Source organism: Apiospora kogelbergensis (genome assembly GCF_038363985.1).
Source record: "Apiospora kogelbergensis strain CBS 113332 chromosome Unknown utg000020l_segment0_segment0, whole genome shotgun sequence".
NCBI lineage: Eukaryota > Fungi > Ascomycota > Sordariomycetes > Amphisphaeriales > Apiosporaceae > Apiospora > Apiospora kogelbergensis.
Genome location: NW_027117437.1, coordinates 62,484 through 83,842, shown reverse-complemented (window position 1 = coordinate 83,842; position 21,359 = coordinate 62,484). Strand labels below are relative to the sequence as shown.

The 21,359-nt window shown below is 51.4% G+C and overlaps 8 protein-coding genes across 8 annotated transcripts; 7 read left to right on the top strand and 1 right to left on the bottom strand.

The window, feature by feature from the left end:
- Positions 1–1,854: 1,854 nt before the first annotated feature.
- On the top strand, positions 1,855–3,716 carry PG998_015150 (uncharacterized protein; the record flags this gene model as incomplete). Its single annotated transcript, XM_066881966.1, has 4 exons — positions 1,855–2,307; positions 2,482–2,826; positions 2,874–3,422; positions 3,528–3,716. 4 exons carry the CDS (start codon positions 1,855–1,857, stop codon positions 3,714–3,716), a joined length of 1,536 nt encoding a protein of 511 aa, XP_066722983.1.
- Positions 3,717–4,801: 1,085 nt separating this feature from the next.
- PG998_015149 (uncharacterized protein) lies at positions 4,802–5,197 on the top strand (the record flags this gene model as incomplete). The annotated part of the gene is made up of 2 exons (XM_066881965.1): positions 4,802–5,141; positions 5,187–5,197. 2 exons carry the CDS (start codon positions 4,802–4,804, stop codon positions 5,195–5,197), a joined length of 351 nt encoding a protein of 116 aa, XP_066722982.1.
- A 739-nt stretch (positions 5,198–5,936) lies between these two features.
- PG998_015148 (uncharacterized protein) lies at positions 5,937–8,447 on the top strand (the record flags this gene model as incomplete). The annotated part of the gene is made up of 5 exons (XM_066881964.1): positions 5,937–6,458; positions 6,515–6,562; positions 6,612–6,785; positions 7,558–7,848; positions 7,902–8,447. The coding sequence occupies 5 exons, from the start codon at positions 5,937–5,939 to the stop codon at positions 8,445–8,447; spliced, it is 1,581 nt and encodes a 526-aa protein (XP_066722981.1).
- A 1,971-nt stretch (positions 8,448–10,418) lies between these two features.
- Positions 10,419–11,639, top strand: PG998_015147 (uncharacterized protein; the record flags this gene model as incomplete). Its single annotated transcript, XM_066881963.1, has 3 exons — positions 10,419–11,190; positions 11,240–11,506; positions 11,563–11,639. Coding segments are annotated over 3 exons (1,116 nt in total), but the record flags the coding sequence as incomplete, so codon positions are not given.
- Positions 11,640–12,344: 705 nt separating this feature from the next.
- Positions 12,345–13,798, top strand: PG998_015146 (uncharacterized protein; the record flags this gene model as incomplete). The annotated part of the gene is made up of 2 exons (XM_066881962.1): positions 12,345–13,471; positions 13,549–13,798. 2 exons carry the CDS (start codon positions 12,345–12,347, stop codon positions 13,796–13,798), a joined length of 1,377 nt encoding a protein of 458 aa, XP_066722979.1.
- A 545-nt stretch (positions 13,799–14,343) lies between these two features.
- On the top strand, positions 14,344–14,732 carry PG998_015145 (uncharacterized protein; the record flags this gene model as incomplete). Its single annotated transcript, XM_066881961.1, has 2 exons — positions 14,344–14,553; positions 14,622–14,732. The coding sequence occupies 2 exons, from the start codon at positions 14,344–14,346 to the stop codon at positions 14,730–14,732; spliced, it is 321 nt and encodes a 106-aa protein (XP_066722978.1).
- A 657-nt stretch (positions 14,733–15,389) lies between these two features.
- Positions 15,390–16,476, bottom strand: PG998_015144 (uncharacterized protein; the record flags this gene model as incomplete). The annotated part of the gene is made up of 4 exons (XM_066881960.1): positions 15,390–15,510; positions 15,556–16,157; positions 16,251–16,267; positions 16,323–16,476. 4 exons carry the CDS (start codon positions 16,474–16,476, stop codon positions 15,390–15,392), a joined length of 894 nt encoding a protein of 297 aa, XP_066722977.1.
- A 683-nt stretch (positions 16,477–17,159) lies between these two features.
- PG998_015143 (Protein SERAC1) lies at positions 17,160–17,909 on the top strand (the record flags this gene model as incomplete). Its single annotated transcript, XM_066881959.1, has 4 exons — positions 17,160–17,272; positions 17,326–17,485; positions 17,541–17,563; positions 17,618–17,909. The coding sequence occupies 4 exons, from the start codon at positions 17,160–17,162 to the stop codon at positions 17,907–17,909; spliced, it is 588 nt and encodes a 195-aa protein (XP_066722976.1).
- Positions 17,910–21,359: the final 3,450 nt, after the last annotated feature.

Sequence of the window (21,359 nt, the reverse complement as noted above, 5' to 3'; positions counted from 1 at the left end):
TCCTCGTTGGCTGCGTTAGTGTCTTCGCTTTCCTCCTGGTTGGATCCGTATTATTCGCATTGGCGCGTCAGGGCGACCCAGTATGGATCGGGCGACTCTGGAAGTGGGATGTCTTAGGCATCATTCTTATCGATGTAGGTAATTTAATCCTCTTCTCGAAGCCAGACTGACAATGCCAGTCCTTATATGTCATACGTGCGCCTTTGAATAAACAGTTCAAGAAGCACATCCCCGCTACAACTAACCTCAAACTTACAGATAGGCTCTGGTTTGCGCTATGCTTCATTTTGATCGTGTTACTCTTTCTGATTCTATCCTTTGTTTCCGGTAATTGGACGCAGCTCATTGCTGTGTGCTCTCACTGCGTTTGGACGGCAGTCTGGTGCTGGAGCCTCAGACGAGGGGGTTTGCTATCGCTCAACTCACTGGCGCTGTCTTGCTGGGACTTGGATACAGTTTCTGGTCCCTCCTTGTACGTTATTTCCAAGCATCATAAAATCCAGCTGACTCACTAGAAATGCAGATTTTCTTCTGTTCTTTGGTGATCGTAGTCGCAATCGAACAGTGGAAGTATGCTCATGACGGAGGTGACGTGGAGTCCATCGCATCCCTACAGGATGTGGGTGAGCCCTACAAAGTTGTCATGATAGGTGGGCGTTGTGTCGGCAAGTCAATCGCCGTCCAACACGCGAAGGACCCTGATTTCAGCGCGGTAAGTGTTCAATCCTAGATCTTCTGAGAAGGCGCACCCGATTGATGGGCTTTTCAGAATAGCTACTGCTATATCCCTACGATACTGTCGACAGACTGGGTTCAATGCAGACGCAAATTGCTGCATATTACGGACACCGGAGATTGCGAAGAAGATAATGTGTCCCTGGGGGGATTTGACGGCGTCATTGTCGTCATCGACGTCCGGCGGAGATCATCATTCACGCAGATTATTAAATGGGCAGCACATCACAGATCAGACCTGAAGCCGGTACTCTTACTTGTAAGGGGAAGCGGGAAGTGTCGGATGGGAAGCGACAGAACAAGAGATCATGGACTTTGCTAATGAACAGAACTGGAAATACATGGAGGAAGAGAAGACTGGTATAGCACCGTTCGACTGTTTAGCTGGGATGATACAGGATTCGCGGAGGTTCGAGATCTAAACCTATCTTGGATGAGCTGTCTGCGGTTTTCTCATTGTCTTCGTTCTGTAAAAGTTGGGAACGGAACCGTTCCTTGTCATGCACTCGTCAATACTGATGAGGTTGGGGCAGATCGTGCAACATACATATTAAGTTGAATACATACTCTCATTGGTCGCTATTGTCTCCGACTCTATATATTCTCCAGCGGCAAAGTTTTCGACAAGAATATCACAAAAAGTATAGGGCCTGCTCACGTTTATCTATTCCTTCCACTCCTGTTGGTAGTTACTTCAATCCTCGGGCCGTCAATACCCTGCCGTTTTATTATTAGTCAAATCCAATCTTGTGGCCTTCCAAGAACAGTCAATCTGGGTATATTTTCTATTCTCGGCGATCTTGTCGGAAGGTTAGGGTACTTGCCCTTCCAACGATCCGTCCTTGGACAAACCCAGGAGTACGCTTCCCAACTTAGTTCAACTTAGGTATCCGAGTGGATGGGGAGATTAGTAAAATGCGCTGGTTAGAGGGCTAGGTACCTTTGTATTTGCATCAGGATCCTGAACAACCCAATAATGTACCTTTATTATCAAATACAGCTCACACGGACCAACCCCAATCCCGCTTCCTGATCGTATGGGTAGCAATATATGATGGGCATTGCTCTCGATGCCCCGTCTGTCTGACCTTCTTGCTCAACTTCACCCTCGTTGCAGCAATGGATCCGCCATCAAGCCAGCCCCTGCAGAGCCGCTCATCGTCTGTGGTCGGCGGTCGAAGTTGGGTATGCTGCTTGTATCCTGCTGAGTCCATGACGAAACTGGAGACTAATGGCTCACGGAATGAAATACATGTCATGAGTGGCCCCACATCTGACCCCAAACTCTACCTACTAGCAATGACCCTCGAAGCATCAGAGGGGGTCAGACAAGGACAAGTGCCGGTGGAATGGAGAATTGATCACATCCAGGTGGCAACACCGTCAAAGAACGCTGAAAATGTCCGGGGCAAAGTCGAGTCAAGGAAACAAGCATTACTCAAATTCCGACAAAATGCAATTGGCGGCATCGAGGTTTATGGCAATCAGATAGGACAGGTCTACCGAAAACACCATGAGTATCAGTCCGTTTGGGTCCAGGTTGAGGGCGGCATCTTGGTCAGTGATATCAAGGTAAATCCATCGCCGTGGCCTTCTTGTCAGCCCAAAGCTTATTCTTGATAGGAGTCATCAGAACAAACACGAAAATTATTTGCTCAGCTGATGGTCCAGGCCTGCCTGCCTCTGAGAGACAACTCACGCACTATCCATTACATAACGGCAGTTAACATTACTGAACATTGCCAGAATCTTTTCAGCGGAGACTTGAAGATCCGCGACGAAGAGGGAGACCGAGCTAAACTTCACCTGTTTGCCTTGGTCCGTCGTCTCCTCGAATTGGCTGGAGGCCGGGAAGATACATGGCAGTACCGGACATGCCTTCAGCATGATTACACGCCTGCCAGGGGCCTTATTCTTCTGGGCTCGTTCGTTGGTGTCCCCGAATCTTCTCGTTTGCAAGATCTTGGAACGACCAAGACGCTTCAGTTACTGTCCAGCTGTAAAGCTTTCGAGGATGAGCATCTGACAGAAGAAGCCCTTGAAAAAGGGACTAAGCTGATTGCGGGATTACACATCGATCTGCCACCGGTTGTGAGGAGTCCCTTCCAACTTTCTGTTCTTTGACTAATCTGGCCCAGGACCTTCCAGCCGCCTGTTTGGTGGATCTGTCTCGTATGAAGTGCGCTGAGTTTCGCATCTACCAGATGGAGACCAGATTCAAATATCCTATGCTTGCTGATCAAATCACAAGCACCGGCTTCTTCCTCTGTTGGAGATCCGGCTTTGATCCATCCGTCGAGCTTATTGGCCACGTGAGGTCTCCAGCAGGACGGGAAACCCTCCAGCCTCACCTCCACATCTGCCACGAAAAGTTTGATGTCGGCCTGCTTGCGATCTCTTTGCTCGTGATGCATTGGTTCTTCCGACTACACGGAACTGATAATCATGATGGAGGGATACGCTCAGGTGTTGACTGCCTCAAAAGGTTTCATTCTCTGCTATATGGTGATGAAATCCCAAATGCGCAATGGGTTGTCGCAAAGCTTATTCGTGCTTTCAGTTCTCAGGTCCCTGAAGTTTCCGAGTTCTTGCAGAGTGGCGGCACGTGGAAATACTTGGAGGGCGATGACGTGGAACCCGTTTTGGCAGATTTCTGGCGATATCACGTTCAAGGTGACTCAGTCACAGTGGCTTTCCACAAGGCGACTATAGCCAGTCATGATGCTTCCTATGTTGCGTAAAGCTTTTAGGTTTGCTTGTTCATTCTGTATTCACCAACATACATTGTGCAGCATGAAAAATGGCTGCTCTACGTCGAAAAGAGCCATCAATTCTCGGTTCCTCACCGAGTTGAACAAGATGCCGATATCAGCATGAGTGTTGACACCGACGTGCCCAACGTTCCGGACCCATCGCGAGTTTTCATACCTGTCTGGACTTCTGCCGGCAACGATGCAGACGAGGGTATGGTTGATGCATAACGCGGCAGCTTAGCGGAAAATGACTTGGTCGTGGTTGTTGTCATCTTAAGCCCCTGTCATACCGTTGTAGCCCGACCCCTTCTTGCCGTTTGGCCAGTTGCATACCGAGTAGTAGCGGCCACTTCGCTGCTTTCTACACACCCCCTTAGCTAGGTCCATTAGAAGCAACCACAATTGAGTTCCTTCTCCGTTCCACACAGTGCCGCCTTGAATCTGACAGGTACCGGGTCTCGCGGCGGCCGGGTTGCGGGTGCACTCCACTCCCTGTCCCGTGTGGGTCGCCCCACTAGCGCCGATTCTCAACCTCCTTTCTGTGGCAAGCCATTCAAAGTACCTTGTCCGGCCACTCCCAGCAGAGTTAGACTTGCTTTCCTCCTCCGGAGACCAGCAAAGCGCCCAGATGGCGTGTTTTATATATAGCGATGCTTGCAGTTCGATTGCACAGCCGGCCTGATGCTGCATCACCTGGTTGTCTGGCTCTTCTTCCTTGTGTATCGGCAGCCTGCAGTTTCCCCTGCCCATCATGTGCGACTATGCTCAGGTAGCCCCGGCCCCAACCCTAACTTGCAATACGAACTCGAGGTATGCTAAGACTGACCTTAGGTCGAGTACTCGTGCGGCCATTTCCGCTTTCGTGTGCAGCGATGGTGCTCTTACTACGAGCGTACACACCGCGTGTGTCCACCCAATATTACCACAGGCGAGTTGAGGTAAGTGGCTGGAATGACGACCGTGGCGGCGCTTTGATACAACGCTGACATCTCCCCAGGGGCGATGAACTATGCAGTAAGTGGACTGACGCGTGCAGTCGTAAGTAACTAACAGTCCCCAGCCGATTGTCAACCTCACAAGCCCGTTCCATGGGAACACATGATCATACGGACTATCCAAGCTGGACAATGCACCTAGTGTGACTACGCAGATGCTCATATGGGAGCGGGGAAATCACCACCTGCTCTGCATGTCATGATAACGCGGGTGGGCTTGCTTTTGTTGCGAAGAATGGGTATAATAAAGGCAATGGCCGTGACGGTGCTTGTGTGAAGTAACCATCATAAATGACACTTTCTCATCCTTGTTTCAATATGAAGATCGAGGTCCAGCCACCCACCGTGATTCAAGATAAGGTGGCCATGGAGCAGCCATTGGTTGTTGGCGACGCACAATATGACGTTCTTCACGCCGTACTCCTGGATCCCTCAGGCCAAGTCGTCGCAGGCATTAATGAGCCCTTCGCGTCCCCCAATGACCGTCGTGCCTCCTTCCTCAACCTCACTGTCTCTTGCCCTGGACGATACAGAATCCGTGTCGACGCATATGCGGTAGACTACACAACACCTGATGACCCTGTCAGTACGCACAAAGAATCGGTACTGAGTCGTGAATTCACAGTCCAAAAGCTCACAGTGGATGGCGGAAACCCCAGTAAGTTTCACCATGTGCCGTGACTGCATATGCTAACTCTTCCAGCTACCCAATAACAAAAGATCGTGCGCAGGATCGGGAAGCTGCTACAAGCCGGGATGGTTACATGGAAAGTGAATGCAACATTAGGGATGGGTGAAAAGGGTGTTTTAGTACAACAGCCAGCTAGGATGGGATAGTGACGTTCGCAACCAATGAAGAGCACATAGAGAGTCATGTAGCTTCTGGACACTTAAGATGCTTGTCTCGACAATTTCTGATTACCGTCTTCCATCATCTGCTCTCAGTGGACGCCTCAGTGCTTTCACCTATTCATGGGTGTTGGTGGAACCTTGCCTATTGAAATGACCGTACCTCATTAGTGCGATTGAGTACCTGCATCTGCAAGGAACCCTGGCTCCTAAAGGATATTGCCAATATGGATATCTAGAAATATAGCGTCTGACTGTGATGTGATTACAACGAGGCTTTGCTCGGCTACTCAACTCAATCGCTTATCCTTGACCTTCCCTAGCCGATGCTAACAACGTGAAAGGCAGTACCCTTAGCCGCCGTGGCGCAACGCAAATTTTAAACTGATGTATCATCATGATGTAACTTTTGGTGAAAATACGCGCTGATATGTGAGCATCCAGCTCATTGTTCGAGACCACGAGCACTTTTGTATATATTTGACTGCTCTTAGACATGTTGTCTCTTCCCTTCGCTGTGCCCTATGGCTGTGCGTCGTCCTGTGGATAATACAACTTAAACCTCCCAACACCCAATTGACAGCGGAATGCATGCAAATCTGCAATGCAGAATGAGCAATGGCATCTGATCAATTTCGAGTCGGAGACGATGAATATACAACAGGTTCCGGATGCAGCCCAATACACCATTTTCAGTCCTCTTAGCATGCCAGCAAACGTGCCACCACATCTACCTCCTGGATCTACGTATCACCAGTTCTTTGTCACCTCTGAACCCCAGACATACTCTCCGCTGCCTGCGTATCCTCCTGTTCTCATATCCGACATCCACTATCCATGGGATATTGCGCAAGCCAGTACCCCAGATGAAGCGCTGAATACAGCACGGTCGGAAGAGAATACGCGGCCAACCTCTACCGTCAAGTCGACCCCTATCGACGGACTGATGAATACTATTCAGAGGAAGATCGGCAGTGGACCTGCGGATGATACATCGCCACTTCATTCCTCAACATCCAAAAGCTCAGGGAATCCGAAACGACAAAAGAAATTGTGTGTTACCTGCGGAAAGAAAGTCTTAGGCCTTCCTAGGCATATTCTTACCCATACCGATAAAAAGCCTCATGTATGTCTTTTCCTCTCGGTTCTTCTGTGAGCCGTTCCACAACTTATACGAAACAGTCCTGCCCCAACTGTAACCGTTCTTTCGCCCGACGAAGCCAACTAAAAGTAAGTGTCCTGCAAGGCCTTCGTATTCAGGACTAAACTCAAGTTACAGGATCATGAAATTCGACATACGGGCGTCAAGTCACACATCTGTACGAAATGCAGTAGAGGGTTTAGCCTGAGAAAAGGTCTCCAATCGCACATGAAGACCCACCTCGAAAACGAGCTTTTACGCTGCAAAGTGGATAAGTGCACCGGGCAGTTCACCACTCGTGGAAGCCTCAAGGTATGTTTCTCTTCTTCTCCATCTACATTAATTCTAAAGAAATGCTATTTTGTTATGCTTACACCTTTCATCTTCGGCAGAAGCACCAAAACAAATTTCACGCCGAGCACATTACGCAATTGACGGATAAGTTCGTATCGGACACCAACGCGTTGTCAAAAGAAGAGCAGGAGCTTGTCCATGGGTTCGCCGAGGTCTACAAACATCACAACGAGGGTATCAAGAGCCGGGGAATAGGTTATCGGGCCGTGGCGGTCATACTCAATCACTCGGTCCCACAGCTAGCACTGCCACAGCCAACAGAGCTACACCAGACTGGTCTCCATCATGGCCTATAAGGTGACATGTTCTGAGAGCCTGGGGGCTGATGTGATCTCCTATGTTATTTCTCTTCCTCCTATTTGTACTCTATCTTTAGTCTGACTCTCATGTGTACTCGTTAGCCCTGGGAGAGACAGCGGATATGTGGAATTTGATGGATCTAGGAGTTTGCTTTTCGCTTCACACAATAATCTATAATACGATTTCTATACACTCCTAATACAGCTTCGCAGCGTTTATCCCCCCCTGTGCATGCAGCATACATGTGGTGTAGTACAACCCTGCCTGAGATAAAGCCATGAATGTGCAGCTGACGCTTTCATTGGAGCAAACAGGCGTACGCTCAGGCAGCCTGCTTGCGCCATCGCAGCAAACAATCGGAAGCAAACATGGCTTGTCTAACACTAACTCGACCATGGCGCATGGAGGCTGCATAAGATTGAATGTACAGGGTTATGCTGTGTTTGCCTCCAAGCGAGTACCACCGATCGGCAAGGATGTGATCTGTAAAGTCGAAACCCCGATTGCGGTCCCAAGGAGCTCAAATAGGGGCACACCCCGCGCTACAGCATTGGCCTGCGCCCGTCAACTTTTAATTGCCGATCGCCCCGCAGTTCCGATGTCTAGAAACAACTTTAACCACGAAGGTGACGACTGGGAACAGCACCTCCACTATGAGGTCTTCAACACCCGATCCATTGCGCCTTACTACACCGGGGTTGAATGGTTTGGTACACTGACAGTAAGGCCTGAGACCTGCGCTTGTGACGCCACGTTCTGACACCAACCTAATAGCCTGGCGGTTTCACTGTTCCCAACCAACTTGCACTCGCACAAGAGTCTGCTGGCGGCTACGATTATCCGGTACATCAAGGCTTCGTTTGGGACTGTGCCGGCCAGTCCAGTCAAGATGGCCAGCTGGACCAACCACTCGCTCAATCCCCAATAGAGGCTTCTTTTGGAAGCCTGGCTACTACCGATGACGGTCGGCAGTCGGAGATCACAACCAATCCACAGGCTTCGCCTAGCCATCACATTGTTTCTATCCAGCAAAAGAACAAGGAACGGAACAAGGAAAAGAATCGTCAAGCTGCTTCTAAGTGCCGCAAAAAAAGGAAGAGTAAAGAAGATGAATTGAAATTGAAGGTATCTGAACTGTGTACTGTACAAAAAATATTGAGGGCTACCAACGAATCTTTGATGAGGGAGAAGTTGATGGTAATGGAGGAAATACTCCGCCATAATGGCTGCGGCGACCCCAACATCCAGAGGTTCATTCAGTTGAGAGCGGGCGATATCGCTAGTATTGCGGCAAAGACGAATTCTGGCTGGGTGGATTAGTGGTAGTCCATAGACATTTGTGTGCGGGTGCAGAGTGTGGTGGACTGACAATTTGGCGAGGACATGGCGCATAACAGGAAATAGGATGGAGCGGAGTTTCAAGAACCCATTTTAGCCCGATCCTTCCAAGTAGTCGGGATGGCAACATATACTCACTTCGATGTGATGTCATGTATGTAGAAAAGCCTCCTCTCGGTATATCAACCCTACAGTGGCTATCACGAATCCGCAGGTCATTGGAAATCACCTGCCGAAGACTTGACTATGCGCCTACTTATGGTATGGTGCTTCCCCGTTTCGCTTTTCTGACTTCCACCATCAACCTTTCAATGCCAACCGTATAACTCGCTGCCCATCTTTATCAACATGAGCTCCAATATTCGGAAGCCATGTTTCGACCGAGCTGCATGGGATGCCGACCCCGTGGCGTATCAAGCGAAGTTGTTGAAGGATGGATCGCTAATGGATGTCCAAACGTTCCTTACGGCCGAAGGGCTTTCGAAATACATCCTTCCCCATGGCAATGAGAAGCTCTCTACTTCCACTTTCGTACCTATACCGGAAGATCGGGTAGACGCAGTCTGTAAGTGTGCCGATCACCTCAACCACGGCCACCTGTTAATGTACAAAAGGTGCACATCTCAGCGAAGAAAATGGAAGGCTAGTGAGAAGGCACAAAGAAAAAGGCTGTTACATAGTGTATTTTCCAAAAGATACTCGGGTTTCGCACGAATTAAATCTTTGCCTACCCGGCGGGTTCGGCCCGAAGGGCTAGCATTGATCCAAACATAAGGGATGGACTGGGTTGTTCTTAGTATTTCTCAATGTTTAAGGTCTGATGGCACGCCATCTACGGAGTCATGGATGTTCGACGCAGTGTTGTCAATAAACCAACCAAATACACCAACTCGTCAACCAACCAACCAAGAACATTTTTTTATCAACCAACCATCGTTAAATAGTTGGTTGATTGGTTGATTTACAGCCTTTTAGGTGTAAAAAAACCAACCAAATAAACCAACTCGTCAACCAACCAACCAAGAGCATATCTTTGTTAACCAATCATCATCAGGTGGTTGGTTTGGTTGGTTGATTGACAACACTGGTTCGACGGCGCGCATGGCTTGGAGGGTGGGGATTCGATGCTGCATTCTGACAGGGGTTTGGTGTGGAGGATCGACGGACGATCGACAAGATAAGTGATTAGACTAGCACACTAAGCCAACCTCGGCCCAGCGCGTCGCGTCGCGTGTCGGAACCCGGTTGCGGGGTACTCAGCAGGTACGCAACAAAGGAAGAGCCTCCTCTATGCAGGATACTATCTCACCACAGCCCAACATTCCATCGTTGCCTCGACTTGTGTTCTTGTCCTGGCACACTATGAAGAGGACCGTGCGAGGTCAGCTGGAGCCACACATCTCTTTCGGGGTGGAAGGGTCCAGGCTGGTGTGTCATTGTGGTTCGCGCCTGTACCACCACGGCACTCCCTTGACGCCAACGGACACCATGTGATTGGAGCAGGCTCTATGGGCAGCCCCCGGATGACGGTGGGCGACTGGCAGTGGCGCCAAATTTCTGACTGAAATGGTTGCCTTGTTCGCTCATGCAACCCATCATACAGACGGCTCCTTGCGTTCGCTCTCGGGACGTTACAACTCTGATGAGAAAATGGCTCCCACGACACAAGAGCATGCCAGTCTAGGAGAGTGTTACTGGCATGCGCGTGGCTATCTCACCACTCGACATCGGCATCTGCCTCGTCTATATGAGTCGGAGTTCCTACCGCCCAGCTCTCCTCGTCATCCCCTCTGGGCAAGTTATTCAACTGGAAATGGTCATACTTGACGCTGTTTACGTAGCATGCTGCGCCTACCGCTTCCTTGCCACAAATAACCACCGTCTCTCCATCTGATTCTACTCTTTCCTCTCGTGGCTTCCTTCCATTTGTACCGTCGATTGCCGCGTCGCTGAATGTCGAATACCCGTGGCATGGATGGCAACGCGCGGGGGCAGGTTGGACCGCCCGTTAGTGCCCCTTCGCAAAACCCGGCTTCAGATCCCAATACGCAACGCGGGTCATATAGTACCGGCATAGGCGGACATGAACCTGTGCCAAGGAACAGGTCCCTACCAACGGGTTGGGGCATGGTAGAGGTGGCTGCCTACAGTGGTTACTACCAGCCGCCGGCTGCAGCGTTCTCACCCGCAATGCCACACAAGACAACGTCGTACCACTCCGGGTACGAGCAGGTGACACCACAAGCGCACGATATTCGCGCCTATCCCTCTCCGATCTACAACGCCCCGCAAATGCGCGTGCAGAGCACCGTTTACGACACGAACCAGCCTTTTCTGTTGTGGCAATCAACAGCACTGCGGAGGCCGACAGATACGGTTGCGTCTTATTTCCTGAGCGAACCAGCCAGCACAGGGACAGCGCCTACACTCCCGGCTCAGGCTATTTCATCGGGCGCCTCGAAAGCCGATTCACCAAGCCCGGCGGAGGAGAGCGCAGTGCTTGATGTCCAAGGTAGCGATGTACCAACGAGCGGAATGTCACCGGCAAGTGAGCCGCCAGAAGAGCGGGACTATCCAACCTCTACAGAAATGGACGAGGCATATGAGCAATATCAGGAAACCATCAAAGAGATTTTCACCAACATACGCAACGGCGACCTGGCTTCAGCTAACGAATCGCTATTGACTGTTTCCGACTGGTTGCTCTCGAAAGTCACGGAATTGGGTATGTCCGAGGATTGTCTCTATGCTAACGGCACTCCTGCTGACAATAGGCTCTCCAGGTCTGGCTACTGATAATCCCCAACTACACCCTGACCGCATCAAGCTTTGGCAAGATTTCAACCACGCATGGCTAGCTCTACTACAGAAGCAAAAAGACATGGTTAGCTCAGGGATGGGACCACAAAGAGGCCAGACCCTAGTGGATGAAGAGAGCCTCAAGAAAATGGGCAAAGAGATTGTACGGCTTTGTGATGGGATCGAAAGACTCGGCCTTGTCGACTATGAGTATGGTGTGTGGGAAGAACCCATTATTAACAGTATGTCATCTGCAACTCACCCCACGACTTGTGGGTCTTGGCTGATTTGGAAATAGTTCTTACCGAATGTCTCGACCTCTACGAGAATGCGGACGGGTCCGGCGACGCATCCCTTGCAAACTATTCAGCCTCGAGGTAATATCGTTTGCTTGGTGGCTTCCGAGTGGCATGCCTGCCCCTGAACCTGATGACTATGAGAAAGAGACTTGGGCCGAGAGTGAACGCCATTGTCATGTGACTCGGTATACTTTTATATTCATCTTAGCAGCCCGGTTTAGGGCATCTGTGCGAGGTGTCCGGGGCGCTCGGGAAGCAGGTATATGTACGGCCAAACTTGGATAAAAGATGTGCTGCGAAAATGTAGATACCAATAGCATCCTCGCCACCGAAACATGTTCTGCAATTGCTCATGCAATACCCAGCTGGTCTCTTCCCCGTTTTCCATGGTAATCTCTTATTTGCTACATTCTTTAATGCAGTGCTGCCGTCGATATCACAATATGACAGAGGCTTCGTATGTACTAAACCCTCATGGTAACGCGCACTCCGAGGGCTTTTGCGTGGCAGATTTGGTGGGCTCCGACAGGCTTTGACCCTGCGATAACACATGAGATGTCACTGAGGTGCGTGGCTTGCAGGTTACAGAAGCTTTGACAATACCGACAAGTAATTGTCTGGAATATTTCAAGGGGGTTTTGGATATTGGGGAAGTTACCGTCTTATGTGTAATTCTTGATATGTAGGATATAAACGCAACCATCTGCCGGTTCATCTTTGTTAGAAACAGAAATCAAAAGGTTATCGGACAAGACAATCGACATTTCTGCCATAGACAAATATGGCACTGTCACCTTGCTTATATTGGCTGCTGGCTATCTCCGGGTGGCTCTCCGTCCTGTTCGTGGTCATCATGACCTGGCCGTACCTCCTAGGTGTCAGGTGTCTAACAAACAGATGGCCCCTGACGGCCGAGAAAGCGCTGGGTGCTTTTTTCTGCTGCCGCTACTGGCGGCTTTTGGTGAACTTCTGGTCCTACTACCGCCAGTATAAGCCCTCCCCAATTCCCGACTCGCCCTCCTACACGGCGGCCGAGCACGTCACCGTGGTTGTGCCCACCGTTGAGCCCGGCGATCCCACGTTCGGCCGCTGTCTGGACTCGATCTGCGCCAACGGGCCGGCCCGTATCTTCGTCGTCACCGTGGGCGCCGCGCTGCACCAGATGACCGAGGAGGCGCTGGCCCCTGTCCGCCATACTCATCCTTTCGTCGCCGTCGAGGTGCACCACACAGCGACAGCCAATAAGAGGTTGCAGATCGACTCCGTCATCGACAAGGTGCGCACGCCTATAACGTTTCTGGTCGACAGCACGGCGATCCTGCCCCCGTCAGGCCACTTCTTCCGCTGGGGCCTAGCCCCTTTCGAAGACCCAGACGTGGCGCTCGTTGGCACGCGCAAACGCGTCGAGCGCACCTCCCATTCAACCTGGTGGGCCCAGTTCTGGAACTTTCTAGGCGCCATTTATCTGGAACGGCACAACTTCGAGGTCGCGGCTGTCAACGCCCTCGACGGCGGAGCCTTCATTATCAGCGGCCGCACTTGCGGCGTCCGCACAGCCATCCTCATGGATGATGAATTTCGCCGCGGCTATGTCGACGAATACATCCGATTTCCCTTCGATCTGTTGCTCCCCATAGGCCCCATAGTTGCTGACGACGACAACTACATACTTCGCTTTTGCGTCGAAAAAGGCCACGGCGTCAAGTTCCAGTCCGATGTAGGCACGACGAGGGTCGCTGCTTCTTCAGTGACGCCATCCTCGCCTTCCAACTGCATCGTTGGAATTGCCAAGCTTGGCGAGTTTCCCCGCTTCCTCCAACAATGCCTGCGCTGGACACGGACAACATTCCGCTCCAACCCGCGCTCGTTGCTGAGTGCGCGTGCGTGGTGGCGGCACCCATGGAGCATGTACGGGGGCACAGCTGTCCACTATAACCAACTTCGCCTTGCTCTGCGACGGCCTGCTAATTTACCTTTATCTGCAGACGATGTGGTGGGCGGACGGGCTGGGACAGTGGGGGGCTGGTTTGCCTGGTGACGTGGATCCTGCTCACCAAGTTAATTAAGCTGACTTCATGGTTCTGGGACTACCCCGGCGATATTGTATTTTTCCCATTCTATGTAGTCTTCGTATATGTGCACTCTGGTATCAAGCTGTACGCCATGTTCACGTTCTGGAACCTGGAGTGGGCGGGGCGGGACCTCGAGAAGATTAACAAGATGGCCCTGGAGTGAACCTGGCCTAGAGTTGTCCTTGCATAGGGTTATCTTAGCACTGCATATGCTGTTTGGTATATAGTCCATTGATCATGATTTCAAAAGTTGTTGTAAATCTCAGTGTAGCATTTGGATTGCCTCTGCTGAGTTCCGCAAACTCATCTTCGTGACTTTTCTTGTCGCCTTTAACCCCTTGCTTGGACCCTCGACACCTGACACTCAGCCTCCAGACTGTAAGAACGAATGAGCCCTTGTTTCGAAGACTGCAAAGGTCAATTTCCGGTAAAACCAACCAGCTGCGAATTTCTGAGTCAGGGTCGTTATTTCCGGAAATTCTGCAAGAGGCATTCTGTCAGCGATCAAAGATGTCACTGTACGCCCGTAGCCTTGACTCTCATGCTGCAGGTGTCCTTGTTCTGGTCGCCCCCATCTCAATGCCAAACAAATCAACTCGGTCATAAAATATCTATTTAATGCCACCTCTCTTCCGCAGATTCCAATGCTCCCATCTTTTTCTCTCCGTCCGATCTCACTTTCCTCCTGTATACTCAACAACTGGCGTCATGAGCAACGGATCCAAGAATCCTGCTGGTGAAGGCTTTACCAACGAGATGCGAGATGAACAAGCACGAGGAAAGGATCCCTACGGTAGCCAAGAGGAAACAAAAACAACCGCCAGCGAGTCTTTCGCATCTCAAGAAAAACGATATTATTCCAGTCAAATGTTGGATAGTCCGGAGAGTCTTATGAATGAAGCACTACGCACTGGCAATGTAAGTCTCAAGCCGCCGTTATTCCCCACGCTGGACAGCAGTTAACCGGATATAAACTTCGTATACAGAGTGCACCAGCTATACGCCGGAAGTATCAGAAAATGCTATGCAGCTTTGAGCAGGAACTTGTACAACCCACTTCCGCGGACTCGTCAAAGAAGTCCAAACGCGGGCACTAGAAGTACTAGCCGTTCGCCCGAGTCTGAACAACTTTCCTCCCCAAGATACCTGCAGCGGGCACGCGGGGGTTCGGTACCGTGGCAAGGGGACTCCCAATTTGAATCGTAGCGGTCCAGAAGTGCGTGGTTGGTTGACGGAGGGCGGAGAGGGTAGGGCGGTAGATGCTCGTTGTATTCTGACATAGATTTCAAGATGGAATGGCACCCTACAGCATTGAATAGAAGCCTCTTGCCAACGTATGTCACACTAGCCTAGCCCTCCAAGCATTGCCCGTGGCGCTCCTGTTCCGTAATCAACTGAACCGACTAGCCAGACTAGCCGACCTGATACGCCGAGGATTAGCTGTCACAGCGCCGGCCTCTTGTGTCGCATCGGGTTTTGGCGCTGGGTTTTCGCTGTCAGGTCCTGATGTCGCCCAAGAAATGGACGGTTTTCTAGTGAGAGGGCGCCGGTGGGAGATAGGCGCAGGCGCAGACGATGCATCCCAGTTATGTTGCTGCGTCTCGGCAATCGAAGCGAACCTGACCAGCAGCTCATAGCCAAGGCGGAATTCTCCCGGACTGAGGCTCATGGCGCAGTGGCGGGGAAGAGCGAAGGGGATGTGGTTGCCATCGACGGCCTGGCATTACCTTCGGAACATTTACGAAAACAGTGGTCTATCGTCGCCATTGTAATCGTCGTTGGCTGGTATCGTCGTCGTGCTGCAAGGTCCAGAGTGCGATCGACGCGCGGTGAGTGGGCTTCTTTTTCGTAGTCGAGATGTCGTCCGGTAGCTCCCTGAAATATTGGAGCGTCTTCCTCAGTAAGCTCTTCTCAGTGTACCTATATCCGATTTCGTAGATGAAGTGCGAATGGCGCTCTCCTCCGTATTGTAATTGGCAGTTGATGATTCCCCGATGAACAGTGCTCGATCGCTGACTTTGCCTGTTTGTTCCTTTTTTCTTATACTTCCAAGTGGCTGCGATGATATCATCCGCCCACGGCAACGTGGGAACCGATGGTGGTGTCAATGTCGGATCGGATTGTTGGGGGAAGGCTATTTCAAGTGCAGTAACACCAATGGCGCGCGGACGACCTTGATCTTCGATGCTGCTGAGGCTCGATTCTGGCGTCGAACGCTCCGAGGCGCCGCAGACACGCCGGGGGTCGCCCAGTCCCAAGTCGCTGAGAATCCATCGACTCGCTGCCGCGAACACCATCTCTCGACCAGATGCTTTCAAACCGTGGGGTGTTGCCGGTGGAGATTGTCGGTCTGAAGACGGGCGAAGCGCTTGTCTTCCCCTCGAGCGCAGCAATGGGTATCGACAGCAAAGATGACGGTTGTGAGCAAGGTTCGACACTGGGTCGGGCGTGTCGCGGGGAGGAGTAGGGTGAGGTTGGCGGAGGACGGAGGAAAGAGTGTGACTGCTCAGCCTTCGCAAAATCTATTCCATAATTAATAAGTTTATCAGGGCATCAAGATGGCGCGCTTGAGCTGAAGCTCCCATCGGATGATGGGAACGGCGCAGCCCTCGCACAGGACCGAGGAGTGAATCTGGTAAGACGACTGCCAACGAGGGGCAATGCTTTGTCACGTGACCCGTGCTCACCCGCGCGCCGCTGTGCGACTAATAGCTTGGACTCCGCCAGGTGTAGCCCACCAGGCAAACCCTGCATGTTGCCTTCGCCACTACCCTGCTCGTTCCTTTTGACGCGTCGTAGGATCACAGCGCGATTGGAGGACAATGATCTAGCGGCCTGCATGGTGATTCGTATGGGTTGATCGTGTTACTCAGAGAGGTACCAACGCGCCAAACGTCTGGTGTACTGCTGTTGTGCGAAAGACAACAGGCACTTTAGGAAACGCGCCGTAGACGCGCTAGCGGAGACCCATGGGCCCGATCGTAGATTGAGTTGACAGCCGGCCGGTGCACTAAGATAAGCTTTTGTTGCGTCGCTATCTCGTTGCTGCACGCTGCGGCAGCCATATTGTTGTCGAAATTCACCCGCAAACGTATCCAATGCATGCACAAATGGGACTGGACACACTCGAGTCTTACAGTAATTCAAATATAGTCCAACGCAAGGTCACACAAAATAAACCATCATATCAAAGCTGTAGTACCGTCTTATGGTGTGGCATTCTCATATGTTGATGGTTATGGAGGTCGTAGCCCAGATCGTGCAAGGCTCGTTGCCGACCAGTAGTCACGTGCAGGTCTGTAGCTGAAACTGCCATCAGGCTGTCTGTCTGTCTGGAAAGACTCAACATTCACAGGGACTCAACACTTGGAAATTACGAGATTACCGATCCATTGTCCTCCTTCCACTGCTCCACTGCGGCGACTGATTAGCGTGAACATCCCTCGATCCACCACATTACGCTTTCCAGCGCAAGATGCGGTAATTCTTTTCACGACGTAAAGGCGACAAAGGCGGGGCTCCAGATGGCCCACCTAGACCCTCAGTCGCGAGCGCAAGCTCAAGCCAACGCCAACGCAAGCAGAGCGTTCCCATCCGGCATCAAGCTACTGCACTGCCCGTTGGACTGTACCGTTGAGTACGAAGCCCTTCCATTTCCGCAGTCGGTGGACTAACAGCGATTCATCCCAGGGTTGTCTTCGTCCACGGCCTGACGGGCGACCGCGAGCAGACCTGGACCGCCCACAACGAATCCGAGCCATGGCCCCAGACCCTCCTCCCATCCAGGATCCCGACGGCACGAGTCCTCACCTTCGGATACGACGCCAGTGTGGCGGACTGGAAAAGAATGGTTTCGCAGAGTCGGATCGCGAATCATGTAGGCAACCTGCTATAATCTCTCGCAGCGTACCGGAATGATGATGACACGGTAGGTAGGCTGTAATATAACATGACGTAGAAAAGATGCGGCTGATGCGAACAGAACGAACGACCGATCATATTCGTGTCCCATAGCCTTGGCGAGCTGGTCTGTGAAGATGTACGTCGTCGCTTTGACGCAGCAGAACAGTACTTATGGTTGCGCAGGCTTTGGTGACTGCGAAGCAGCGACCGGAGACATCTCCGATACATACTTCGCTCCACACGCGGAATTGTTTTCCTCGGGACTCCACACCGCAGGGCTGGATTTGCGCGGCGGAACTGCTCAAGATTTCTCGGCATCGAATGGCAGTCCTTACGTCAGATCATGGTCATTGAAATCAATATGGGCCTGAATCCAGTAGGGAAATCCATGGTTGCACGTGCCGGCGATTGATAGATATAGAAAGGTCAGCAGCCATTCCATAATTATAAACTAAAGATAGGCGGCCAAGAAGGAAGACACTATTCGTCCGATCTGAGACAGCGCAGCAAAATCCAACTAGTCAACAGAAACAACAAGCCCACCATCGCGATGTTCGAGATAGAGAGATAGATACCTTAGTAGCTCGAGGCGGCATCTTTTGGTCTGTATTAAGTACAACACTCGTTTCCCCACATTCATGTAGAACCGCTCCATGTTGACGAAAGAGCAGCCGAACGATCTCTTGACTTCCATCAGCTGAAGCGACCTGTAGTGCATTGCCGTATTTCCCGCCTTGCGCGTTGACGTCGCACCTTTCTGCGATAGCCCTAGGAGCTTCGGAAGCCCATTTAATGCTAATGTGTAAACGAGTCCTGTATCTGCTCCCTCTTCCATTTTGAATTACTCTTTCGATTCAGTGTCGATAATAAATTGCTTCCACCGTTGGAACCAGCCATCTAAATCTCGTAGCCACTGCTGGATACCCGGTGTCTGGGCAATGTCCGAGGAATTGGGAGAACCTCCCCTGTCCTCTGGCTCCTTGTACTCTCCGACCATTACGCCCTGAGATAGAGCCGTTTCTGCGTGGTCGAAGACGTGGCTCGCCGCGTACCCTAGAAAAGGGTCCTTACTTATTAAGCTTTTTATCGGCTGCGTATCTATCGATACCGTGACAACCTGCTGGATGCTACACCAGCAGCGCGCCCAAAGTCGCCCGTGACTCGCCGTGAGAGGCTCGGCGCCAAGTGTCGGGTCCAGCGTCTGCAGCCTCTTTCGTCGGAACAGGATGTTCGAGCCAGCTACATGAATTTTGTCCAACGATCGGATGACTCAAGGTTGCTCTCCTTCATCCCCACAGGTAACGCGATTTCTTCCCAGCCCACAAGCATTTTCTCCAACCATAGTTGTCTGCGTTGTTCAAGGGCTTGGAATAAATCGTCTTTCGTGGTGTGCGTGTGCGCGAGGTCGGAGAGATCAGCATGGAAGGCATGTGCGTTTTGGAGTGGCATTCTCCACGTGTTGAAATTGTTGGTGAAGGGTGGTGAATTGATCATCGGAGTCAAGATCCAACTTGTAGGCGGGCCACAACCATTCAGGGTGTAAGGAGTAGTCGGTTCGGTTTCGGTCGGTATTTTCTATCGTGGCCAGTTGTGGAAGTGATTGTAGGCGTGAGCTTCCTGGGCTCAGATTGCAGAAGAGTCATGAAACGTATTAGTGGTAATCAGCAAATCGAAGAGGCCAGGTCAGGGCGCGGTACCCAACGTACCGGCAGTAGGCGCCCCGCCTGAATCATGCCGCTAGAAGCCCCTGTCAGACATGGATGGAGTACCCAGAACAATTGGTTTACAGGTTTCGAGGATGATACCCATTGGGGCATCCAATACCTACACGATACATCGCGACCGCGCAGACTACGTTATGACATAAAACCATTACCCGCACCACAGTCGCGCGCACGTCGTAGGCGCTGAGGTTGTTAAACGGTGTGAAGCCAAGGTTGCAAAATTATATGCTGATATAATGTTAGGGATCTCCAGTTTCTGGAAGGATGGCCATCTTGCTGTGCCACAGATCTGCTCAACCTGGTCGCCATAAATGAGTTACGTCTGGACCAAAGCCAACAAGATGAGGGATTGGACCCAACAAACCCCCTTTTGCGAAGGCCATACGGAGTGGCGCATGGAAGAATGGGAAGCAACTGAACCTTTTTATGAAAGTCACGTCAAACAGCGCATCACCGAGACAAACACGGCGAGACAGGCGCCACCAGCAACTTGTTCCGATACTGAAACGGACCAGAAACTATTTCAAATATGGGATCTTGAGGTCGGTCATCCCACGTGTAGAATGCTGATTCAGCCCGGGGGCCCACGAAGAATTACATCGAACTGGAAGACCGACAACCTTGTTGGCTCTGCTGGATCTGTGCTCGGTCACTATCATCGATTTTCGCCAGCGTGGTTACGAGCCCTCCAAGCGCATGCGGCACTTCCGGTTCAGAGTCAAGCATTAACTCGCTGCCGCGACAGACTATCTCTTGACCAGACGCTTTCAAACCATGGGGAGTTGTTCGGGAGATCATCGGCCTGAATACGGGCGAAGCGCTTGTCTTCGCGCCCCGAGCGCAGCAATGGGTATCGGCAGCAAAGGTGACGGTTGTGAGTAGGGTTCGACACCGGGTCGGGCGTTTCACGGGGAGGAGTAGGTGAGGTTGTCGGAGGACGGAGGAAAGAGTGTGACTGTTTAGCCTTCGCAAAATCTACTCCATAATTAGCAACTTTATCAGGGCAGCAAGATGGTCCGCTAGGGCTGAAGCTGCCATCTGATGGTGGGAAGACCACTGTCAGTGGGTGGGGGCGCAATGCTTTGTCGCATGGTCCGTGCACATTTACACACCACTGTGCAGCCTCTCTGCTTCTGCTTGTCAAAAACAAATCGATTCATAGCCAATGGGGAGAGGTGCACAATACAATAGGCTTGCTTATGCGACAGGTCTCCAAGGCACTCAAAATGGCGGCTTGGACTCGGCCGAGTGCAGCTCACCTCTATAAGCGATCCGTCGATCGGTCTACAGCCAGACAGCCCTGCATGTTGTCCCTAACCACTCCACTGCTCGCTCCTTTTGACGCGTCGTAGGATCACGGTGCGACTGGAGGACAGCGATCCAGCAGTCTGCTTAGTGATTCGTAAGGCTCAACGTGTGATTCCGAGAGGTACCAACATGCCAAACGTCTGATGTACTGCCTGTTGGGCGAAAGAAGACAGGCACTGTAGGAAACGCTCCGTAGATGCGCTAATTAGACTCGTGGATCCGATCGTAGATTGAGCTAGAGGTTAGCCGCTGCGCTGAGCTTTTGTTGCATCGCTATTTTGTTTCAGTGCTCTACGCTACTCTGTTGCGACACGCCGTCCTGTATGTGGTGTCGATGTTCACTCGCAAACACATCCAATACATGCGCAAATGGGAGTAGACTAGCACACTCGATCCCTTTAGCTTACCAATGATAGTCAGACCCAAGGCCGCAAATAAACCATTCCCTGAAAGCAGTAGCACCACTTTATGCTCATAATCTGATGGCTACGGGCCGGCGGTCCAAAGCGTCTTGCAAGGCTTGGTGCTGAGAAACGGTCACGTGCAGGTCTACAGATAAAACTGCCATCAAGCTGTCTGCCTGGCAATACTCAACATTCTGAGTGCCTCAAGGGTTGGAGGGGCTTGATTGGTTAAGTGATCGCCCAATTGAATTCTATGCTCACGTGGTGCTACTAAGTATACAACGATGCTAAAGAACCAATGGGGAAAATAAAAATCGGATCACGGCTCGGTTCTCGGGTTATGGACGCGTCCTTTTGACGAAACAAAATCATTCAGATGTTGGTT